The sequence below is a fragment of the Platalea leucorodia genome (assembly GCF_965183815.1).
Source record: "Platalea leucorodia genome assembly, chromosome: 1".
Taxonomy (NCBI): domain Eukaryota; kingdom Metazoa; phylum Chordata; class Aves; order Pelecaniformes; family Threskiornithidae; genus Platalea; species Platalea leucorodia.
In genome coordinates, this window is record NC_138823.1 from 40447376 (window position 1) to 40471539 (window position 24164).

The 24164-nt window shown below is 36.2% G+C and overlaps 1 protein-coding gene across 1 annotated transcript in view; it reads left to right on the top strand.

Moving 5' to 3' along the window:
• ASPH (aspartate beta-hydroxylase) overlaps nt 1-24164 on the top strand; it is a 100733-nt gene that overhangs the window by 44223 nt on the left and 32346 nt on the right. Inside the window, exons 4-5 of the mRNA XM_082321476.1 lie at nt 18856-18944; nt 21038-21124. Coding sequence (XP_082177602.1) covers nt 18856-18944; nt 21038-21124 — 176 coding nt within the window. The remainder of the gene's footprint in view (nt 1-18855; nt 18945-21037; nt 21125-24164) is intronic.

A 24164-nucleotide genomic window follows, 5' to 3' on the forward strand; every position in this document is an offset into this window, starting at 1 on the left:
ACTTTGGGCTGCATTTCATATGTGCTGTTCAAGCAATTGTTAATATTCTATTTATAATGTGGCAGCAAGTGCATTTTTTCAGATTTTAATATATATCTTTTGTTGTGGATTCATACAGTATGTACAGAGCAGTTTGGTCAAATGAAATTTATAATATTATGAATTTTTAAATGTTTTATAACTGCTGATATAGCATACAGCCTAACTGCATTTTATAGAAAACATTAATCAGGCGCACACTATGCTGTGAAGTTTGACTTGTATCTTTTTGCACTGATGTTATGTCAACAGTTACACTACATGAATTTCAGGTGATTTTTAAAATAGTCTAACAAGATACAAAATGTGTATGTTTAATTCATAGTAGTAAAAGGGCAGATTACTAAATTGCTTTTTTCAAAAACCCTTTATGAGTGAATTAGAACATTTTCTTTATTCACATTTGCTTTTTAAAGCAAAAATGTCTAGAAACTATATAATAGCCTGGCAGGGAGTCAGTGTAGATTACAACAAAACTGAGTTGCTGGAATCAGGTTGAGCTCAGTAAAACTCTTCTAGTTTGGCTACCAGTATAATGATCTCAAAGCTGGATTTAGTAAGCTTTATAATCCATAAATTATTACAAAAGTAAAATTTGCTCAAATACTTGACTTGTAAATTTTATTTAAAAAAAAAAGAAGCTTTGGAAATTCAACCTTAAGAAAAACAGGGTATCAAAATTTACAGTCATAAATGCTCTTGTAAATGGTACGTCTGAAATTTAGACTTTGAGTGATTTAGAATTTTAATATAACAGGTGTACTTTTTACCTGTTCTGTGCTGCTGTTCCACAATTACGAAGACATATTTTATTCTTTGGCATTTTGCATGTGTTCCTTTTTGGCTCAGGAATAATTGCTGTGATTTTAGGAAATTGCCAAGCCTGATATGGGAGCTTAGAAGAAATAAAATAAGATAAATTTTTAAGAAGAAAAATCAATTTGGTAACCCTAACAGTGGTTGCCTTTTGGTTGACAGGGAGATTTTAAATTTCTGTAACACTGTTTTGAAGTCAGGTTTTTAGTTGCTTACATTTGTAGTGAAAGGGGCATCATACATGCTTGCCTCTTTTTGTTTGGGATTTCAATAAGACTCAACATAGGCGAGTGTTACATCTGATCAACAAACACAGAAGATGTCCCAAAGTGATTTCTTTAGACTTTTCAGGAAAGCAATAATACTCTTAGACTGTGATGTGGTTTGGGATATTCTAGTAAAATTACCTGTGATTGTGAATTGCAGAGCAATAATTTTTACAAAGCCATATTTTGTGAGGAAGTTTGGGAATAATTTTAGAATGGTGAATGGAGGACTTTTTATATAACAGTGGCAGCCTATTTGTAGAATTATGGGACTGTGAGAGTATATTATGCTGTGATCAAATCTTAAGTATTTTGTAACGAGGTATGTGATTTTACGTGCTTCATGTTTACAAAAATATGCCAATCTGAGCAAGGTCAAGAGGACTATTAAAAAAATGTATATTTAATCTGTTTTAATGTTTGGCTGCAATAAAACACAGAAGAATATCTTTGTCTTTCTAGTGTCATTATTTTTTTCCAAAATGTGGTAGATATTAACTATGGGGATAAATATTTGCCTCAGCCACTAATTAATATTAATATTTTTCAAAGTAATAATTTTGAATGTTTAAAAATAGATTTGAAAGTATTATTTACAAAGAGGAATAAATATAGCAAGTAGAAACAGTTTTTATTTCTGGGTGGTATTATGTGAAGGAAATGGGCAATATTCTAAGGTCTGTCTCTTCTATAATTGTGTTGTGCTGCTTCTTTTGGAGTATTAGCTCTTCTGCAACCAATTTGGCCTGAATTTTGCCCATGATATGCAATTTCTATTTGTGACTTAAAATGGATGAGATATCATTCTTTAACAAAGGTGAATGTGTGTGGGCAGTATGATATCTACCTTTTGTAGAGAAATATTCTAGGTTATGGTCCATATTTTAAATCAGAAGTCTAGCAAGGGTGTTATGTCTGTGCAGTTCTCTGTTTGAAAACAAAACTCTTCCGTGACCTTTTCAGTTTTCAAACACCTCCGTATTCTTATGATGAAATATTGCTGAATAAATAACTGTAGTTTAAGAAGTCAAAAGGTGACATCTTTCTTTATATTTTCACATGGCTACGTTGCTTCTTGCTGTATCTCAGTAAGTCTATGAAATCTTGGATTCAGTTGCTTTTTTTGGAAATCACAGGAAGAAATACCAATAAGGAAAGCAAAATTTAAATAAGAGTAGGATACTAAAGTTGTATTTTAGCATTGAAAATTTACTACAATTTTCAGTGACTTTTTCACATTCTCAGTAATCGAAAAGGTATCATATCATGACACTGTTCTTTATAAGAAGTAAAGAAAACAGATAAGATTGGATATTGGAAAGATACTGAAAAATACGACGTTTTTACTGAATATCACTGTGCAATTTTACGTGTTTCAAAAACTACATATATGTAAATAAGAAATTGTATTGTACATTTATATTGTTGATTGGGAATCATGTAAAATCTACAAGGTATGAAATACGTTTTCATTGTGACTTGGATCATTGTCACTCACAAATATTTAGACACATTGTAATATGAAAAATAAATAGACTCTTTACAGTATAAACCTTCTTGGGAATACCTGGTGCATACGTTGCACAGTGATGTGGACCCTTTAGAACGGATCCAGAGGAGGGCCACAGAGACGATCAGAGGGCTGGAGCACCTCTGCTATGAAGAGAGGCTGAGAGAGTTGGGGTTGTTCAGCCTGGAGAAGAGAAGGCTCTGGGGAGACCTTATTGCGGCCTTTCAGTACTTGAAGGGGCTTACATAAAAGAGAGGGAGAGACTCTTTATAAGGGCAGACAGCGATAGGACAAGGGGGAACGGTTTCAAACTGAAAGAGGGGAGATTTAGATTAGATGTTAGGAAAAAATTCTTTACTCAGAGGGTGGTGAGGCACTGGAACAGGTTGCCCAGAGAGGTTGTGGATGCCCCGTCCCTGGCAGTGTTCAAGCCTGGGTTGGACGGGGCCCTGAGCAACCTGGTCTAGTGGGTGGCATCCTTGCCCACGGCAGGGGAGTTGGAGTTAGATGATCTTTAAGGTTCCTTCCAGCCCAAGCCATTCTATGTTTCTATGATAGCAGTCCTAGTCTATAGAGATTGGTTAAAACAGTTCTGTCTATGATTTTGATCTAGATTTGTTTTTCTGGAAACAGAGAAATTGAGTAAAGCATAAGAGTAGTTTGAAAAGCTAAGAAAAATTTTTTGAGCTACGCTTGATTTAAGTGGATGATAAAATAGTCTCAAGATCTATTATCATATCCCTGTCTTTGAGACAGCACATTTTTAAACCTTTGTCAGAAATAGCATAATTAAAACCATTTGCACCATCAAAGTAAGCTAGGGATCAGTGTGGAGGGAAAAAGCAATATGTGCTGAATACGATGCTGAAGTGAGTTCTTAGTTAAGTATGGTGAGAGGCAAGAGAAACAAGATCTTCAGAGCTAACAAGGTCAAGTTGTGATGAATTTCAAAAACAGCAACCTAGAAGGAGAAGCTGGAGTATCTAAAGATCATTGGAGAAGCTTTGGTAAAATCAATGGCAGCTAATTTAGAAGACTAACAGAGAGGATTTGGAGAATTGATCCTAGTACATAAATGGTTATAGAGAACCATAGGTTATATGTTATATGAGCCTCCGTAATAAAGAAATGTGAAGCCAGACAAGAGATGGGAGATAGGAGCAGGCTTTAGAGTGATGAGTTCATTCCTCCTTTCTGTGATGGAAAAGAAGTTGCAGAAATAACATGGATGTCCAAGATGGGTGGAAGAGGGTCACTGAGTGACCTAGAGGGAATTAGAGACGTCAGGTGAGAAGATCAGTGTTGCTGATAATGGAAAAGATAAAGGGAAAATAGGTGGCTAAGTAGCATGCTGTATCATGGTTTACTATCCTGTAATGAATTGTTTGTGTGCTTTGAGTTGGTAAAAATAATAGAAATATGAGTATGTAAACCATTGTGTGTCTCATCTGGAGCTGCATTATTGCTCTTTTTAAAATACAGTATTTCTGATGACATACAGATGGACATAACCATTTTATTTATTGCGTGGTATGCGTGAAAAAATAAAAACAAAAAAGCCAGTATGTTAGAAAGTACGGAGCAATGCTTTCATTAATACACTGTTATAGTAATAATATTCCTTCTCCAAGTGATCCCATAGTACGTAACTGACTCTATAGATCTTTTTGTCATTTCTTTCAATTTAATTGACAATCTGGATTTTATGATGTAATTGAAGACGTGAATGACTTTCAATGTGACCATATTTATTTAATTTACCGTATCATAATCAAGTTAATACTCATTCTGCCTTGTGCTGAATATTCAGTCGTACTGTCTGCACGTTCGGTAGTAGCAGTTGTCAGCTTGTAGTAAAGGGTGAAATTAGAATGTGAAATAGTTTGATTTAATGTGTGCGCATAACCCAATTTCTCCATGAAAAAAAGAATTTTTTTCAGCATTTTTACATGTTTTTTTTATTCACAATATAAGGCTTCTGAGCAGTCAGTTTAAAAAACTGTGAAAATTGAGTATTCTGTCAAGATGTCTCTAATTGATTTAGAAATTAAAGAATGTTTATATATAAGAATACGTCAAAATTAAAGAATGTATGTTAGAGAGGAAAATAACTGTAACTAAAAAGCCAACTGACCTCTCATGTTAGTATATTGGGAGGAAATATTGGAAGCTTATTGGGAAGAAATTGGAAAGAGAATGATAATGTTATAATTGTGAGGCAAGATGCTTTAAACGTTATAGAGTACGGCAGGATCAAAAAGTGTTTAGAGAGGAGAAAAAGAGGAGAGGATAAGCCTGTCTTTATATGTACCACCTTCACGATATACACGTACATGATTTTGGTAGGGTATGTAGTCTGTCTTTTGCTACAGAGTGTCTTGTGCTTATTTAACATTTTTACCTGTGCGTTCAGATGTTTACAAAACACCTGGGTTAAATTATCTTAAAAGTGGAAGTAAGACAAAAGCTTCCAAGTGTCCAAGTCACTTTTGAAAATGAGACCTAGGTTCCGAATGGATTTTCGTGGTTTTATACATTTAATCAACTATATATATTAAGCTAGTGTTCCCAAGAGTTTTTAATTAGTGAACGATTTTTTTCCTTGCAAACTAGCTTGCATCGTAAGTGTGTATCACTAAAATCTACCAAATATCTAAAGGGGAAAGCTTATGAAATATCTTGTGACAGGAGCAATTATGTAATATTTGAAGCATCTGCAGAGAAGGGCCTTTTATGTAACTATAGTTCAGACAGCAATCTAAGGTTACTTTAAAAAATAAATGTGAAATAAAAAAGTCCTGTTGGCCCAATTATATTTTGAGTATAAGCTGTAATTTTATTGTAACTCTTTCTTATCATAAACTGTTAACATAAATTTATTTCATTGAAATTATATTTTTAATGTTCTAGGGAAAAGTGAAAAAGAAACTGAACAAGACAAAGCAGAAAAAGGTAAGTCTGAAAGTAACATTCTGTTCTTCTGAAATTCAAAAGCCTGCTTTCTGGGAGGACTGGTTTAAATCAGATTAAATAGTATTGAAGCTTAGCTCCTGTACATCTTGTGTAGATAAACTGGAGTTGAATAAACATCCAGAGTGCATCCGCTTTTGGAAGTAAACACACAGTTGTTTCCAAAGCTGACAGTAATGTATTCCCCTCATACGTGGTCACAGGCTGCTGTTAAAAACTTCTGCTGTTTCAGGAGTCAAATGTTCAGTGTTGTATTCCTAGTTCAGGACTCCGGAGGTCACAGCTTCACCAGGCTCCTCAGGTGTTTGTGGGCGAGAGGCGACCTGGGCTGCCCAGCCTGGAAAGCCGGGTTCAGCACTGCCCCAAAATCCAGGCTCAGCACTGCCTGTTGTGCTAAGCCTGGGGAGACAGGTGGCACTAAAATCAGTCCTCCTCAACTAAAATCAGTCCTCGTCAACTCCGTGTTTACCCAGTAAGGGTTTCTGTCTGGCTCAGGCTAGGTAAGAACATACACAGGCAAGTTTGGAGGAAAAAAAGTGAGTGGTGCCAAGAGCGCTGTGAATCTGTTCTCCCTGCACTGACATTGGTGCTGGCCCTGTGCATTCCCTGTCACTGCGTGAAGCTTGCCCATCCTCCTTCATTGGGATCAAGGTTTGTATCTGCCCCTAGCTACATCACTACAGCTCGCAACACACAAAAGCCTCAGGGCCTGTACCTGCATCTTTTTCGCTCGGGTATGGTGCCTGCCATAAGTAGCTCCATCACTGCTTCGAGATGGAGGAAAAGGGGTTCAGTGACTCTGCTGGTGTCTGCTGCTCCTTTTTCATTCTCTGTTTCCATTTTTCTATGTGGGTGTTATTTTGTATTTGAGTACTTAGCAATGCTACTTTTACAATCTTTTGGTAAGGTTTATTGGGTTTGGTTTTGTATGTTTGTATTTTAAATATGAATTTCTAGGACTGGCAAACTTTAAACATTTTATTTAAGTATTAAATATGTCAAATGTAAGCATTACATTTAATAAGTAAATGTACCATTAGCCAGTTTGCTTGGAAAGCAAGGCAATTACATCCACATTTCCATTTATAAAAGGATTACAGAAGGAAATACCTTACTGCACTAGGCTTACATACTTGATAGTAGAAAAAAAAAAAAAAAACACACCATTATGTGCTAGTTTTATTGACCTGTTAGAACAGTAGAATAAAATAACATACAATAGCTATCCAATATGGGTGAAAAGCATTCATAGGTAAAAATACTAGCTTGTTTAAGAAAATGAAAATGTACAGATTTACTATTATGCAGCGTTTATTAACCAGAACTGTAAGACACTGTATGACTTGAAAGTATGACGAGGTGGAGCCACTTTCCATTTGCACCCTAAGTGCTGTGTGGTTTTCTTTCTTTTATAAAAACACTGAGCAACTAAATAAATTCTTCTGCTGACTCCTGCCATTGCAGATTACAGGAATCCTATAAATTGGAAAAAGATCTGGTTTTGTTTTCTAGGTTAAATTGATAAAATATTGCATCCTACAAGGAAAAATAACCCTGCATTTTTTATGAAATTCGTTTATAGCTAAACGGCTTGTATGGTTTTCATGCAAGTTGAATTTTGTTGAACTGTTTAAGTTTTCATAGTTTGAACTGTTTAAGTTTTCACTTTCAATGAAAGTGTCTAGCTATAGATATCCTAGTCATAGAAAGTGGGTTAAAGTACTATTGAACTGGTTTATTTTAAATTACCCTAATAAGATGTGGCAATAAATGAATGAGAGATGTATTTAAAAAAAAAATACTGCACTGTGACTGTCTGGTATATATAGAAAACTCAGAAATCTAAGGAGCTGGGAATTTGAAAATTCATGTTTGGCTTGGGTTTAGGGATTGCTTATGATTCTGACAGTGCACAGAGATGTATGTGCAAGTCCACATTTGTTTTCAGATACTGCGACATACAAGTTCTGAAAGGCCTTCTGCACAGAAACTGTTTACAGCTTTGAGTGGATCTTATAACATTAACATTTTTCACTGCTGCTGTCTTCATAGTACTTTGTCAGCAAAATGTCTTAAAAATTCTGTAAATTTCAGTTTTTAATAATATTTCATTAAATTTATTAAAAGTCTCACTGAAACTTCTTCTGTATTAACAGAAACTCCTCTGGAAACTCCTCTAAAGAAACAAAAACTAAACTAAACTCATTTGTAATGTACTATTACTTCAAGTTTGCTCTGTTATATTTAATTCAGAAGGATTTTTTGTCTTCTGCATAAGAATGTGATCAGACTTTATACTTAAACAAGTAATTTAAATGGGATAGATGTTTCAGGTGAATCTGAGAAATAATTATTTAAAATGTGTCACAGGTAGTATAGTCCGGGGCATATATACGGTATCCATAAGACGTCTTTCCATATGAGGTGGTTTTAGTTGTTTTTGATCACATAGGCTAACAAAATTTAAATTTAAGTAAGGAGCTTCATTTTTCTACTTTGGCTTATATTGGCATATATTGAATATTCATTTATATTGGTAAAGAATGGATATAAAAACTGGAATAATCATTTTCTGCGGTGAACATGTTTCTTTCATACACTGAACATCAGCATAGGTAATTACAATAATAATTTTCTCTTTACAAAACTGATAAAACATGAAAGTGAAAATGAATGCCATTTGGTTGGAGCACTCAGTTGTATTGCATCAGGGACACAGGTATACATAAGCCAGGCTTAGGACAATGTCATTCCACAAGTGGCCCTGCAAGTGTCATTCTGATACCAGGGTCAACATTCACTTTGGTTTACTCTAGCTATAGACCTTTGAACAGGATATGCAGGATTCCACTGTGGTATCAGTAGAGGTCTAACCTGTATAACCTGTGGAGGCTAAAGTGCTGTTCTTCTGGCTAAATGTAGGTTTTTGCTGTAGGGTGAGATGAGTTGTCCCCTAAACTCCATAGAGAACCTTAACCAGAGCTCCACTGGCTGTAGAAAGAGCTTACATGCTTAGCTCACCTCTGGCATTGTCACCTCAAGTTAGGTGGCCTGAGTTCCACCCTTGCAACCACTACTTTTAAGGGTATACATACTACCTATTGATTTACTTATATATTTAATTGTAGCTTGCATCAAATATGAGCTGTGGGCAGAAAAACCAATGTTGTATTTCATAGAAGTGTAGTTCTCAAAGTCCAAAACTGCTGCATAACACCATGCTGAACTAAATGTATAACACCTTAGAATATTAGTGTGTACTTTTGTACAGAAAGTCAATGAAGAAATTTATTTCTGGTCTTGTCACAGGGTTGCTTGATTCTAGCCTTTTGAACGAAGCCAAAAGATTTCATGATGAAAGGGAGAGATGAATGATGGAAATACATGCTAAAAATAAAATTATCATTCTGCAATTGTTTCTTATGATCAACATCTAACCAACCAACAGTAATTTCAGACAGAAAACCCTGTAGAATACTTTTTACTGCAAGGGAAATTGTTCTGGAATAACTGCAGCTAAAGATTTATTATAGTCATTAGATTCCACAGCTTTATTAGTCCCTAAAATGCCTCAGTTTTTATTGTCTGATTGCTTCCCCAGATAAGTTGATTATAGAGGTTTTGCCTGTTCTACCAGTACAATTTAGAAAGATCTTTTAATTATTGTAGTGCTACTGGCTTTAAATTGTCTAGACACAGCTACTTGTTTTTATACTTTCTAAGTTATCATTTATAGAAGCCCATAAAACAAGTGGATCACTTATGCTATCTGTATCTCACCTAATGAGCTTCCCAAACAACAGGACAATGACAGGAGTTTTTCATCATCATCAAATTCTCATTCAAGCCCCCACTGAGAGGCAGCACAATTTCAAAAACTAATTTGGGTAATGATATGGGCCTACTATGAGGAGGGAGGACAATTACTTGAGCAAATTTTGAATTCCAGGTAAAAGTAGTTGGTCTCCTAATATATATGTATGTTTTTCAGCCCATAACTGAAACTTCGAAACTTGGACTGGGAAGGTGGGAGTATTTGAGGGAGGGGCCGGGGGGAATTAGTAAAACAGAAGGTCACAAAATTCATTGGAAAACTTCTACAGACCATGATTGTCAATATCTACTTATCATTGTCTTAAGGCGTCCATCCACAAGTTGCCAAGAACATTATTACTGAATTTGTATCACAGCAGGGATAGAAGGGTGTTTAGAAAACAAAGCTTATGGCTCCCTTGGAAATTACTTCCATAGATTTTGACAGTATAAGATTGAGAACTGTCAGGAGGAGCCTTCGCTGCGAGTGACTATGAGACCACGTCACATGAGGAGGTTTTTATTCCAGACTACATTTAGAGATGGCACCCCCCCACTTGTCTATTTTTGTCAACATGGGAGAGGAATAAGGAGACATCATTATGTAGTTACAACCTCTACAGTTATGTAGTTATAGCTTTTATTTAAAACTTAAATAAAACTTATCTGCTAGCGATGAGCACAACATACAGTCAGTGCAGCAGGATTGTTCCAGTTTAGTTTTCAATTAAAAAACTGGGGACGATGTGTCCTCAAGGTGGCTGTAAAGACCATGGTTTATCTTGAATCCTTATAAAGTAATTAACTAAAAGCCAGAGTCCTAGCTGCTTTCTGTTTTGCATGCCAGTAGTAGCAGATGCAAGATAGAGGAAGCCACTGGGAATGCTCCCTTGACATTATCATGACAATAGGAATAAATAAATAAATAATCTAATGACAAGAAGTAAACCCCACTTGTGAGGTGGTTTCTTAGATAGGACGCAGTGTCTTTCTATCCTCATGTTCTCTCCCCACACCCTCAGAGAGATCGTGACATTATCATCTCGCCGTTTCTGAGGAACTAGAAATTTCATTAGAAGACACGTTTAACAAGCAATACTCACGCTAATAGTGTAATATGGACTCTCGTAATCACAGAGGACTACTGCCACTCTCCGTTGTCTACGAATCCTACAGCGTTAGTTTCCAAATATTAAAATGAGACGGGCACCCTTCCTCCCAGACCTCCAAGTTCGACAAAGCAGGTTGTCAGTCACCACTATCAATGCACAGGATAGGTCCAAGGTGCCAACTCCAGTGCAGCAGGTAAGCCTGCCCTCCTGCTCCCCCACTTATCCTAGGCTCTGAACATAAGAAAGGGAGCAGAGAGCAAAAAGATGGAGGAAGAGGAGAAAAGGGCAGCAAGAACAGGTGGAAAACTGCCTGAGCTAGTCTCAGCTGAGATTTCTTCCTGGCCACAGTTGCACATCAGCTAACAAGCTCGCTGTTTGTGGTGTCCTTCTTCCTGACATCTCTGTTGTGTCAGAATAAAATCATAGAGTTGTAGAATATCTGCTCCCAACTTTTTACAAGGCACAGGACTGAGAGGTGATTTGTTAAGTGTATGAAAGTGCATACTGGTTTCGGAGATAAACAGTAATTGTTCTGGGATTTTTAATAGCAGCGTGATATTATCTCCCACTTACTTTGCTCAGGAACAAAACTGTACATGTATCCTTTGATCAGAGGCTCAGAGTATGTCAGCAAGGACAGAACAGTTCATGCTATGTGTTGTGCTATAGGTACCCCATCATTTAAATGATCTTTTCAGAAAACAACTAGTTGAGGTCTTTACAGTGTAGACAATATCAGAGAGCCACTTAGAAGTAACTTGATATCTGTTAAAATGCCAAGTGCATGCTGTATCTTTAGGATAAAAATGTATATTAATCATGAAAGATAATTATGATAGTATTCAATATTTTTGTCCAATTCTGGCTAATAAAATATTAACTGTTTTGAGACTGATGTCTAATCAGTCAGGTCAGCAGTGTTCTCTGCTTTAGGAGGATGAGGTTTTCCTTAGCCTAGCTGATTGTTTTGTATTTCAGATGAAAATGTGAAATGGAGAATTGACTCCCCGTGCCCCCCCCCCAGTCTGGAGAGTCTAGAGAGGATTCACTTACTCCGATACTGAAGTATTATTACTAGTTATTTCTGATATAATATTTTTACCAGTTTGTTCTCTATTTCTTTGGACTTATGGTCAGATGTAATCAATTGTTTGCCATGTACTAGTCATCACTCTGATTTTTTCTGTGTGTTTTTTTCCTTGTTACTTCATGTAATTGGCTTGGATGCACTTACCACATTAACATAATTGGCTCACTTGGCATTTTACACCAATTTCAAGCCTTGTTTTCTGCTGTGTTATACAAGACCATACGGACATTTGATCATTTGAGGACGTTTGTCTAGAAATTCTAGAAAAGTTTCATTCCTTGATTGTTATTTCTTTAGGCAACTTTTTGGATAAAAAGTTGTAAAGTATCGAGAAATTATGTTTGCCTTCTGTGAATAAAATCAACATAGAAGTTGCAAAATTATTTGCCTGATGCTCTTTGTCTGGACAGTTACTTAAGAGAAAAAGATAGATCTGCTTCAGATTAAGTTTTACAGAACTTGATTTTTGTTAATGTTATTAACCTTTTCGTTTTGTTTTTACAGAAAAAGCTAATAATAGCATCTGTAATTGAGATTGCTTTCTATCACAAGGCACTTTTTTTAATCACTTGTAGCTTTTCTGAAATTATACCACTGAGACGAAAATTTGTGTTGGGAAAACTCATTTTGGAAATGCCTTTCTAAAAATTGATTTTGGAAGGTTTCAAGGAAAAGATTCAGTGACTTCACAAGGTGTTCCTTGCACTGATTTCTTTGATTTCCACCCCCCCACCCCCCCCCCCCCAGTGTTTAAATGAAAAAAAGAAAAAGCTTTTATTGCAAACTTAGTGTATGTTTTTTCCTCTGCAAGAGCGTGTAGTATTAACAGCTAAAAAATATTAGTTCACACATGCACATGCTGGCTAATAGACATCAGTGAAGAAACATCTGAGTTTGGCCACTAAATTTAATTATCCATCCCCTGCCCAGGCCCTGTTTGCTGCTGGATCTCCACTTGTCTCAAAGTGGATGGCGTATTCTGGTCTAGATCTTTAGAGCTGAGTAGCATTTCTTCTGATGCTATTGCTTCGCAGCTCTGAAACTTTCTGTGAGATCCGGTCCTGAAAGAAAGGAAAGAACAGTTTCCCGAGTCTTTCAGTGTTCACACTACTGGCTTCCAAACAGTCTGCAGGAGTAGGAGTTGTCATCTAACAGTAATGTCAATGAGTGAGGAGAACAGCCTGGACGGGACTCGGTTCCAGACATGTGCATGTGGCTTCATGTGCCAGTGTCGTGGCCAAACTGGGTTGTATACAATGGTCACCTATACAGTCAGTGGAGCCTTCAGCTAACCACCTAGTAGGTGTTTACTTCATGCTGAACTCACTTTTTAGGCTCCATTGACTGTAATGACTAGATTTCTAAAGGTTATAGCAGGGTTTAGGTGTCTACATAGAGAAACCTAAATTTAGTTGCCTTAATTTTAAGCTGTCACTGCACTGGTGATGACTAAATCAATGAACTTTTAGCGAGAGAGGTACTGCTGCTGAGCCAAGTAGTTGTATTGCTTTGTGCTCAGGCTGTGATAATTTGCAGGTAATTAACACAGTGCTGCATCGCGTGTAGACGCAGGTGAAGTGTTTCTTGCAAAGGGATACTTATGTTATGTTAGCACCATTTGGTATGGGGCACATGTAATTTTGTAACAGAAGAGAGGTTTGGCACTTGCATTCATCTTTCCTTGGGTGACTCTCATGGCTGCTTATAGCCTTAATAATTTTCTGAAGTATGCATCAGAGGTGGAGAGTAGCAGTAGAGCAGATGAACAGTAACAGGGATTTGGAGCAATGGAGTTTAGGGGAAAAGACCCTTGAGGAAGAGCATGAGCAGCTAGTGTGGGGAAGAAGACAGGTATCTATGAACAAGTTGGGGATAAATAGGAAGAGCTGGACCAAGAAACAGATTGTGAACTAGTGTAGAAATGAAAGGGAAGAAATGTGGTAGGGCATCAAGCTTGAGAAAGGGAGAGGTTGGAGAAGAGGATGACCGGAGAAGGAAAGAGAAAGGAGATGAACAGAAGCTTAATGGTTGAGTAGAAGCTGCAGAACATAAAAGCATGATCGTTAGACAAATCAGATAATCTGCAACTGATCCATTTATTTTTGAACTTCGGTATTCTGTTGCTGGCATAGGGCTAGGAGGAATCTGAATCACAGTGATGACTGGCACAGTGAGCTTCTGGGAGAATTTCTTCAATTAACAAATGAGAGAAGGGAAGTTCCCCGTGTAATTATTGTCTTGGCACTAAAGTGCATTGACATATAGCAGTATATTACAGAAATTGTAGAAAATAAGACTAGGTGGGACCCTGCAGTTTACTTTATCTATTCTGTTGAGCAAAGGCCTTATGAACTGTGTGCATCGTTCCTGGCAGATGCTTATACAACTTGTTCTTACAAATTTCCAGTAATTAGAATTCCACAACTATCCTCAGCAATCTGTTCTACTCTGCTTGCTCAGAGATACTAGCTCCAGATGTTCAAGCCTAATTTTCTCTTGTAGCAATTTTAAGCCTTTTATTCCTTGTCCTGACTATGGTGATATAGAGAACAAATTATTCATTTCATCTCTGTAGCTACTTTTTACAGAGTGGTATGTACCCCTCTTCCAGTGGCAAACTCTTTACTACTACCTTTTCCTCTTTGTTCTTGCTTATTCAGATGTAAATGTTTCCCCTCTGCCGCCCCCAACAATTAAAGAGAAAATATTTTTAAACCATTCTTCAGAAGTGATTCAATCAATCACCTTTAATCATTTGGTTACTTTTCCTTATTTTTCACGTGATACTCTTGTGGTCTGAAGAGTATCTAGCAGCGCCTTCCTTATTTTTCAAAAGGTATTTGTAGAAAAAGACTGTCACTGCTTTTGGTGATGACAAGGTGCCTTTCAACATAAAATATGCCTGGTATTTTAGTTTTCATATGCCAAAATAGATATAAAATACCTATATTGAGAAAGGGAGAGGTTGGAGAAGAGGATGACAGGAGAAGGAAAGAGAAAGGAGATGAACAGAAGCTTAATGGTTGAGTAGAAGCTGCAGAATATAAAAGCATGATCATTAGACAAATCAGATAATCTGCAACTGATCCATTTATTTTTGAACTTCTTATACAACAATATAGGTATATGGGGAGCTTCCAGCCGGACATCACCACCAAACATTTTATTTTATAGGTATATAAATAGGTATTTTATAGGTATATAAAATACCTATTTCATCATCTTTCATTGGATGACATACAGGCTATTAAGTTTACTGCACATTTAATACATTACTACTTCCAAAATATTTTCCTTCTCAGTTTTTTTTTTTTTTTTTTCCTTCTCTTCTGTATCTTAATACAGAAGGGAGATAAGAGATTGCTTGTCGTCACTGGCCATTGTTTATTCTCTAACAGAAGGAACTAGCATGGAATTTCTTCTAAGACTTCTTCCTAGCTTGCTGCTTTGACAGTGGAAACTGTTTTCTCTGAGGGAGTCTTCAGCAATCCTAGATAGAAAGCCTATCCTTACATCCAAGGCCATTATTGAAAATCCTCAGTATTATTCTTGCAAGACCGTAGTATGATATATAAAAGAATTATTACCATTTTAATTCTCAACCAGATTTGGACTACAAATCACCCTAGCAGTTGTGTGATCATGCATTACTTCAGCTACATGGTGAAATCTGTAAGTCATTGAAGAAAAACTACATGTTTTTTCCGCTGAAAACAGATAAGTTAACTTCTTTGTAACATTGAATTTAATATATCGGGTCACATCTGCTAAAAGATTATTACACTAGAAGGAGGCAATGGATAATTTATTAAAATACCCCTGCAGGGAGATAGCAGGCTATCTGGTTAATATAGAGGAATGCTTGATGGTTACACTGAAAGCTCCCCGGTGAATCCTTTAACATAGGAGTAGAATGGGAGATGAAAATGATTGCTCGTTACATAATGTTTACTGTGTTATATCGGTGCCTAGCAGCTGAATAATATTTATGTTAACAGCTCCTTTCCAGCTTTTCATATTGATCTCCTGCTGGTCTAGAGCTGGTATATAATTGTACTGAAAATGGGAAGATAATACTTTTTTGTAATAGAGGGTGGCAAAAAGGTTCTTCCAACACATCACCAAAGTCAGATATGAGGGGAAAGATGTCATACCTTTGTGCCACAGACTTGTAGGATTTTCATTCACTCTTTCTTCTGAGCTGTTTCTGTCTCATCTCCTTGTAAACTCACAGGAATTGTGGAAACAGTGTCCCACAGGCAGTAAGAATTTCTTGGTGGGTGGGAAAGCTTCTTTCCATTGCCTTGAAGGAACCTTGCTGTTGCCATGCTTACCGAGTTTGAGAAGGACCAAATGACTACGTCTTTCCATAAATACCGAAAGTTAGAAAGCTGACAAATAGCTGTCCTCTCTTACTGAACCCACAGTTTCTGTGTAACTGGCCAGTTTTAGACAAACATTTTCATTCATGCCATAGGAACTGAGAATTGACGTTTTAGTTGTGGGTTACATCATTTCTTCTATCTACAGCCTTCTACTTAGAGAATGGGAACAAACTGAGTGTTTGGTGGTGATGTCCAGCTGGAAGCTCCCCAGATCATGTACCCAGAGGAACTGACATGCCTCAGTTTTCTTGCTAACAACAAATGACAGTTTCATGTAGCAGCTGTGAGCTCAACCAACCTAAAAAGTCCTCAGGGACACTTGCTTTTAATGGCTTCTTGGGCTGATGCTTTCGGGTTCATCCACACCTACTGTTGAGAAAGCCAGGCCTTAGAAATAGCAATGGTTTCTTGAAAAACTGAGCTAGCATATTTTCAGAAAAGAAAATATAAAACCCATGAAAACCAGCAAACCTTTTGCATGTTATGGATTGTTCTTTTCAGGCCCAGTGATGTTATGTGAGAAACTTCTGTCCATACCTGTTAGTCACTGTGGATGCAAGGTCTGGGGTGGAGGGACCCTTGCTCTCATGATGAGAGTGGGTTCTGTGAGTTCTGCTGGATTCATAACCTATGAAACGGTTAATATTAAAGTAAGACATAGCAAGACTGGAATTGGCCACAGACTGAAATGCATTTCTAGTATATTAACTATGGGGAATGAGCAAAAGACATGAAAACCATCTATATTATTATATTAAAAAAAAAAAAAAAAAAAAGAGCAAAGCATCTCTTTAGTAAGTTCTGTTCCATGATAACTACATTCCTTAACTGCATTATTGTGTGCTTGAGTATAAATGCTTGATTTAAAGTCATAGGGTACAATGAAACCCTGAAGTGTTTAGGGGAGCAAAACCTAATATATAAAAGTATGCTATTTGGTGGATTATCCTGAAAAAGGAGTAAGCCCCTGTATGTCAGGCAGTTTTTTCCTTCTTACCTTCTTGGTAGCTAATGCCTTGGAAAATTACAGTCACTTCTATTGTAAGAAGGATCAACAGGGATATAATAATCCTAATGCACTGCTTCTTTAGTACCTTTCCTTTATAGATCTTAAGACATTTTTATATTTAAAGTTTCATGCGACCTATGTGAATAAGTAAATGGAATTTAGTAGGATAGCTTCAATCCTGCTTAAATTCTATTTCCCCCCACCCACCCCTGAAAAGCAATAGCATCTATTTAACTGTGCACACCAATGCCGCAGAATAGTTTATAAAGGTAACGTAAGAATAACTCTCTCCATGCAGAGCTGTCCAAGTTCAGTGTCGAACGTAACAGTAAAAGTCTTACCAGAAAGAATCAAAGGCGGTCAAGTTTTTTTTTTATTTTGTGCAGAAGCAGCTCAGACTCCTGAGATCCTGTAATGCTTGGTTGGGGTTAGGGTTGGTTTAGCATTAACTAAGGCGTTGATCTTTCTCTGAGGTTTAACATAGACAAAGTGGTTTGTCTGCCTAAAGCTCTGCGTAGGATCAGAGTCTCAGAGAGAAAGTATTATTAAATGAATCATGCTTCCAGTAGCTTCCAGTAGCATGTGATGCTCTTGTCATCCCTGAACAGTGCACCTGAGGACTTGGGAAGCAGAATAAAACATGACTAGTTACAATACCTTGTAGCGGTTATCCAAAATACATGCTACAGCATTGCAGGAATCTTGTGATGTTAAGCTGTATGGTGTTTGGGTTTAGGTTTATGCATACCAGTTATGGCATTCCCTGTTTACGCTTCTACAAAGAAAATAGTAATTTTACTTTTTTTCATGCTATTAATGACTTATTGTCCATAGAGGGGGAAAACAGTAACACATAATTTAAGCAAAAATATGTGCTACTAATTACAGATGTACATAACTAGTAGTTACTTGTGTCAGCCAATATATGTTTTCCTTACTTGTATCAGAAAAGGTTTTTGGTTTTTTTGGTTTTTTTTTTGTTTTTTTATTTTTATTTTTATTTTAATTAAGTGCAAAAACAAAGTTTAGCTATAGCAAATGTGGAGAAAAGCAATTACCTCATGTCATATCCTTCAGTAGTGTATTTGCTTTTTTTTAACATCTGTACACTTAATGCCACCAAATAGACATTGTTTAAGAGTGAGCTGCTATGAAGTAAATAGCTGTTTAAATTGGCAGAATTTACTTCAATTTGCTTCAAATGCAATGTACTTTACACAATTTACTTCACGAGTGGTTTGCTACATACTGCTGCTGCTCTGCAACTGTGTGATAGCTTGCTAATCTGTGGAAACTTGATCACTTAAAGAGGTCTTGATCAGCCATTTCAGCAGTGAACCCGTTTTCAGCAGGAAGTTGGACTACATGACTTTTTGAGTCCCTCCTACCCTGTGTAACTATGATTTCTATCAACTCTTTTAATTGTTTTAGACAAAGAAGTAGACATATATAGGTACAACTTTGGAAATTATTAACATGTTCTGGTAATGATATTTTTCATAATACCATATAAACGTGGAAAAATAACAGTTCTTTCTCTTCTTCCATGTCAATTGAACCATTTGGAAAAAAATCCTTGACTATATGAGATGAAAAATGCTTTGTCAAAGACTTGACTGCAAAGTTATTGAGTTTGAATGACTGAAGATTGCTTTTTCTTACAGGAGTTTGTGATTGTAATAAGTAAGAAATCAGTTTCTTTCCAATGTATTTTGAAACTGCCTTTTTTGAAAATTGTACACTTTACCAGCATAGTACTAGTCTCTAGTTAAAGATGATTACTCCAAACAATTGCTGTGAAATGCAAAAGAGGAAATGAACTGTGTGTTTTTAAATCTCTTCCAGCTAAAAAGAAGAAGAAGCCAAAGCTCTTAAACAAGTTTGATAAGACCATTAAAGCTGAACTAGATGCTGCAGAAAAATTACGTAAAAAAGTAAGTTTTGAACATTTCCCTCAGGACTGTACATAGTGGACAAAAATGAATACAATAAAAATTAACTTAGAAAAAGGGAAAATTACTTTTAGATTACTTTCTGTGAAATTAACTTTTTAAAATCAAATACTCAGAGCATGTTTATCCTTCAAGTTTCGTCTCTGTTGGATAGTTTATCTTAACTTTTTGAAGTCATGAGTGTATGTCTATTCATGTGTGTTTGCTCACCTTTAACCTTGAAAATATTTAGCTTAACTGTTGAATTCCTATCATCAAAAAACTGCTTAAATTAATCACACAGAACAGGGTTAGATCTATCCTATCATTGTTTTCCATTTGAGTACTGAAGTCAACCCTTATCAGAGCACTTAGATAATATAAGTGTGTTAATACGGATCTCGCAGTAAGTGTTCACATGCTTCTTGAGCATTAGGTGTAAATCTTTGTAAGTAAGTAGCTGTCTCCCGTACAGCTACTTACAGCACGAAGCAGATGTTCCTACTTCTCACCAGTGGCAGCAAGACCTTAACATCAATTAATCAGTTTTGGTAGTTTTGAATTTAATAACTTGACTGTGAAAAACAAACTAAAAAACCCCAACAATAAACAAAAACTCTTCAGTCATCTCTGATAACTTCCAATTTTATACTTTTATTTGAATGTTTCAGAAAATAAGACCTTTGCAGAGGTGTCCTTTTTCCAGATGTGAGATTAAATAGTGAAGCCAGACTACGTGACTTTTAGAAATGAAAGACGTTAAGTCTTTTGGGTGTAAGTCTTGTAAAAACTCTGGTATGCTTCACAGACTGTCATAGCACGTGGAGAACAACTGCAGGTCTTCGTTCTACCCTGGATTTGAGATGACTGAACAATGAGAGACACTATTTTCAGTACAGTACAATAGAAAACATTTTAGTCATTGCAGATGTGGGATTATTATTGATTTTCAGAAGACTGACTGTGCAGATTTAGCTTTACATTGCCATCCATGCAGCCCCAGAGTTCCTGTAGGTCTATGATGGGGCTGAAGGGCTACTACATAGAGAGCACTAACCTCAGGCTGCCTCTGCTGCTTCTCTTCACTAGGAGCCTTGTTTACATGTTAGAATACAAAAATGAAAAGCATTTTCATGCTTCTTGTTGCTTAAACAATTGGTTGATCAGAGAAAGGCATAACAGAAACTTTTGATGAGCCGATAGGGTCAGTTGCCTGACTTTCTTTTGCTGCCTGTGTCCCTTGATGAGTTGCAGACAATCATGCTTTTGTTTAGTAGGAAGCAGGATAAATTTAGTAACAAATCAGACATATGTAATATTTGAAGATAGCAAGACAGTTGTGTATAATAATCCCTCATATTTATAAAGCTGTAAGTGTTGGAAGTGGCAGCGAGATCTGATGCCAAATTTTGCTGACCAGCGCTCAGCTCCTATTTAACAGTGCAGCTGGTTTTCCTCAACTTCCATCCTTACTTGCCAGTCAGCATCAATTATGAGAATACCATAGTTACATTTGAACTTTGTGTGGGACAGGGAAGAGACACAGAGCACATGTGAGATGTCCTGAGGGACATGGTTATTCAAAACATTTGGAGGAAAGAGCCGTACACTATGGATGAGTCTAGTATTTCCCCTAGAAGAACCACAGTCATGATACTGCTGGTCATGTGAGGTATGCGGAGAGGAAATTTCTGGATGTGTGTAGAACTTGCTTTTTATTCTCTGTTACATTCAGTTTGGATTTTGTTATTAGCAATAGAATCTTTACGTTTTGATATAGACAGGTTATTGTCATTTCAGCATTTTTTCCAGTCAACAAAGGGAAAGTGAGTAAAATAAAAACAAAGCTATTAATTTTAACCATGGAAAGTAGATAATATTGTTTCATAAGTAATGACAATGAATTTCTCCTAAATAAGCAGGCAATCCCAACAAAAATATGAGTGAAAACTGTTGATTCAGTCTGCGGGTTTTTTTTGTTTTCTTTTGTTTTGGTTTGGTTTGGTTTTAATTGGGGAAACTAATGTGTTATTAGGTCATGCATCCTTCAGCATTTTTATTAGATAGAATTGCTGGTAAATATCTCTACCTTTCAGGGAAGAGTTGAAGAAGCTCTAAGGGCCTTTGAAGCATTAGTGAGTCAATATCCACAGAGTCCTCGAGCAAGATATGGGAAAGCACAGGTACTAAAAAAAGCCATAAATGTTAAAAAAGATAAAATAAACCTTTTTTAAAAATAGAGTTCTAAACCCTAGTCAGATTCCATTTATAATTTTAGAGATGTTTCCTAAGGAAAAAAAGAATTATGTGGTCTGTCATATTTTAACTGTTTCAGTTCTCTATCCTTCCCCAATTACTTTGGAAGATTTTGTCTTAACTTCAGTGTAGTGGGAAATATTGTAAATAACACAAAAATAAGATACATCCTGTAGATGTCACAAAAAATGTCAGATGAACAGTAAGAGATAAATCCCAACTAATGTCCTAGTGCAGGAACAACAGGCAGAACTTAGTTGTTACATATTGTTTGCTGCAGCTGGTAAATCAACACATCTGTCAGCTCTGGGCTAAATGCTGTTTTTTGCTTAGTGGGAATAGGGAGAGGGATTTGGAGTTTTTCTAGAGAGAGTGTTAAAGGATAAAGAACCCAAATTTGTAGGCAAGGAGGCTTAATTAGCCTTTATTTGTGGAGTGAGTTCTGTTCCAGCTGTTCTCATCCAAAAAAAGAGAAAGCATTGGAAAATAATCTCTGCATTCGTAATACTTTTGAGCCGTGTTGGGATATCTCAGAAGAGAATAACCCTTGTATTTTCATAAATAGTAGGATAATCCCACTGCACTAGGTGTAATAAAAGACTGCTTGAACTCCTGTTAATCAAGATGAGCAAAGTGGAACCCTTACCGTAGAAGGGAATCGTGCTGTTATACAATTAATGAGGCACTTGAATTGGAGTCACAACCAGTTTTCACTTGGTTAATAATAGTCATGCTAAAACCAAAGCCATGATTATCCAAAAAACTATCACACAAGCGCTTGATACAGAGCAGACCAAATACTTTAGTGCTCTGTGTGAGGGATAGTGTGCTGAACTATTTGCCTTCTTACAGCAGGAGACCACTTCGGTTCATATATATGATGGACTTAACTCTGTTAACTTACACTTTTAATATTTACCCCTTTAATGAATCTGCTCATTATATCTAAGAGAATATGCCTTCTGTCTCCTCATTAGCTCACTGCTTTTAGGGAGGAGAGCAGATCTTTGAAGCCAGCTGTGAAACTTACTCAGAATTCTCCCCAGTGACACAACTTTATTTGTCCCTTTACAACAATTTGTAGTCACAACTTAATACTTTAGTAATGCTTAAAAGGTCCTACAGACCAAGATCTGAAGTCATAATTAGCATACAGTTTGTGGGAATGTATAAAAATAACTATAAATTCATTTCCATTTTCAGTAGCCTTTGTAGGCTTATACAAGTCTTTTTACTGAACGCTCATATTAACATGACCAATGACAATTTATTGAATCCAGTATGTGTAACTTGAAGGTGTTTGAAGGAATGGGAAAATCATGGGCTTCAGTGACGGATTATTCTTAGGATTTACATTGTAACGTGTTACAATTAAATGGGTATTTATACCAACACAACACATACAAATTTGCTATCTCTCATCACTAACTAAAGGTTAAACTGCAGAGAAGGGTAAAGGTAAATGCCAGGAATTCACCACAAGAGTGTACTTCTCCATTTCTATGAACCAATGTTACATGCTAATTTTGTAGATTCAGTTTCTAATAAGACATGAGGATTCATTTTTCTGGATCTTTTAATAGCTTTAAAAGGCAACTGTTTCCCCCAAAATTATGCAAAATTTCATAATTAGAAGTGTTTTTCAGAAATTTGAGCAATTCCTAATTTGATTTCTGGAGCTACACTTAGGCCAGATGAAAAGTATCCTACAGAAATTGTTAACATCTTTAAGGCTGAAAAGAAGAGTAAATAGGTTTTAAACCTCCTTATATTATTGATAGTGTCTGTACTGGTGAATTTATGCAGATTTTATGCTGACAATTTTTGCCTCTTACTTGTGTATCTTTTACTGTTCTTTGCCCTGCTATTCCCTCAAAAAAAAGGAAAAGCAGATTCCTAGTGAATGTACATCAGAAAAATAAATTATTTCTTAAAACTGATTTCTGAAGTTATCTCTGAAACCTTCTGATCAACTGTTTGGCTGAGTAACCATATTTTTTGGTATTTCCCATCCTAAATTTCAAAGTAACCCAAGTGAAAAAAGTAAAGGACAGAAGTGCAAAAAGATTCCATATATTAACTATTTACTACAGCATATGCAGCTAGCACAGTTGAAGCTGTTTAAATTGATGTGTTTGATTGATACAACAGTGAATTTAGATAGACCAATGAGAGCTTCTGCACCTGCAGTGTTTGCGATGCACCCACACCGTGCTCTGCTAATTGACTTAAGAACATAAGCCAATAAAAAGAAGTATTTGGGAAGAATGCATTAAACACACGAAAATGCATACATTTGTGTAAAAAATTCAAAGTAATGCTTTAAAAATTCAGCATTTGAGATATAGTCGTATTTTTTTGAGCTGTGGAAACAAATTATGAATGTGCCATACCCCAGGTGAAATCAGTAGTGGCTTCCATTGGCTTCACTGAAGCTGTAGTTTCACAGTAGAGATCTTGTGTATCCTTTGGTCTGCTCCTGAGCTTGATGAATGAATTTTAAGTTCTAAAGAGTTGTAGGGTAGCTATTCTATCAACATATGCAAGAGCAAAGCCAATTCCTAATTATTTTTCCAACAACAAGTGTAAATAAATTTGTATTGGAATATATGAAAGTAATGTTTGTTGGTGTGTTTTGATCTGTGTATTACTGCCAGTGTGAGGCTTAGTATACAAATAATCCGTAGGCAGCGATTTACAATTCTTCCATATTATTAAAACAGATTGCTTCATTTATTTTCAAAAGCAGAAATTATGACTTCTACGAATATTAACCAAACCCATGTGTTAATGTATTTTTTAGGTTCAAATTTTGTCATGCTTATGCTTTCAAACAGTTTGCAGGGAACAAGAATTAACAGTAATTCTAATCTTCCTTAACATAAAGCACAACCAAATAAGTTTTCCATTGTTATGCCAAAATTATATAGATTAAAGATAATTCTAAAATTATTCCCATAGTCTAAC